The sequence below is a fragment of the Pteropus vampyrus genome, unplaced genomic scaffold (assembly GCF_000151845.1).
Source record: "Pteropus vampyrus isolate Shadow unplaced genomic scaffold, Pvam_2.0 Scaffold79, whole genome shotgun sequence".
Taxonomy (NCBI): Eukaryota; Metazoa; Chordata; class Mammalia; order Chiroptera; family Pteropodidae; genus Pteropus; species Pteropus vampyrus.
Window position 1 is genome coordinate 2,844,288 of NW_011888860.1, and position 1,395 is coordinate 2,845,682.

General features: G+C 35.3%; 1 protein-coding gene across 1 annotated transcript in view; it reads right to left on the bottom strand.

The window, feature by feature from the left end:
- ATP8A1 (ATPase phospholipid transporting 8A1) overlaps nucleotides 1-1,395 on the bottom strand; it is a 234,393-nt gene that overhangs the window by 155,484 nt on the left and 77,514 nt on the right. The window contains exon 14 of the mRNA XM_023532240.1: nucleotides 661-738. Within this exon, the coding sequence (XP_023388008.1) occupies nucleotides 661-738 (78 nt within the window). The remainder of the gene's footprint in view (nucleotides 1-660; nucleotides 739-1,395) is intronic.

A 1,395-nucleotide genomic window follows, 5' to 3' on the forward strand; every position in this document is an offset into this window, starting at 1 on the left:
ACTAGAAAGTGCCATTACTGCTACTTAACATTTATGGAGCACTAAAACATCTATTGGCATTTCTCCACATAACAAACAATTATAAAATTGGCAGTAGCTTCTGTGATTAACTTCATACAACATCTGAACTGGTAAGAAAAAGGATAATTCTGGTCTAAATGTTATTTGAAGAATAAGAGAAAATGGCACTGGTACAAAAAAGAATCCTTCCTCGGCTAGTATGTATAAATAGATTATAAATATACGCATGTATGTGAATATTGTATGAATTATAAATCTAAAATTCCTGTTTGACTACTGCTGTATTTTGACTACATAACTCCATTGATCAATTTAACATTCCCTTTCTGGTCAAAAGCTATCAACAATTTTAATACCGTGAGTTTTTAACTCAAAAAGAGCGAATACTTCACTACTGGTCAGATTATATACTGAAAGACATCCCTCAGTGCAATAATTATCTGAGAGCAAAATAAGCTTTTAATAATGTTAAAACTTCAATCACTAAAAATAAAAATTGATAGTTATATACTAATGTACTTATGCTAATAATGCAAATAAAAATTAGGAGCTGTCAATTCATACAAAGTTGCCTCATATGGCAGAAATTATAACAAATCCGGCTTCCACTTTAATGCCTCAACAAGAAATTTCATTTACCTGGCCAAGTTCTTCATTCAGATTAGATGTTCGAGCCATAGCAGCAGTGTCTGTGGGTTCATAGTGCATGTCGAGATCCTTTGAAAAATAAATAAATCATTGACTACAACTGATAATAAGAAATTGAGTGAAATTTTCTTTTAAATGCTGAGCTACGAATGTAACCACTGTCATTTACCATCCCTAAACCATCTCAGTTGATTTCCTGAAAAATATTCAATATAGGATATTATATTTCACAGTAAGGGCAGAACTGTATAATAGTTAGAGCATGGCTTTGGAATGAGGTGATTTTGGTTTACCAAATTCCAGCATTTCCTAGATATGGGACCTATTATAAGGATTAACTAAGATTATCTATGTAAAGTGCTTCTGACACAATGTAAGTGCTTAATGTGAGCTAAAACAACAGCAACTAAATATTGCTCAAATAGTTAAAACTTCAAGGCAGAAAAGAATGGCGTAGATGATAGAGGCTCTGTTCATCCCTCTGGTGACCAAATCAAAGTTGTGACAGAAACAAGAAGCAAACAGCAAGAAAAATTGCCTGGGATCTAGATGAACAAGTCATACAATTAAGGAGAGAACTAAGAAATCACCCTGCAATGGCAGAAGGTGCAATGGGGCGAGGACGTGAGGCTGTCCAGTCTGGAGCGGCTCAGTGGGACAGAGTCCATAGCAGCTGGCAGCTGCAGACACCTCTTACAGGGTCTGTGGCCCCAAGTGAACTTTGAC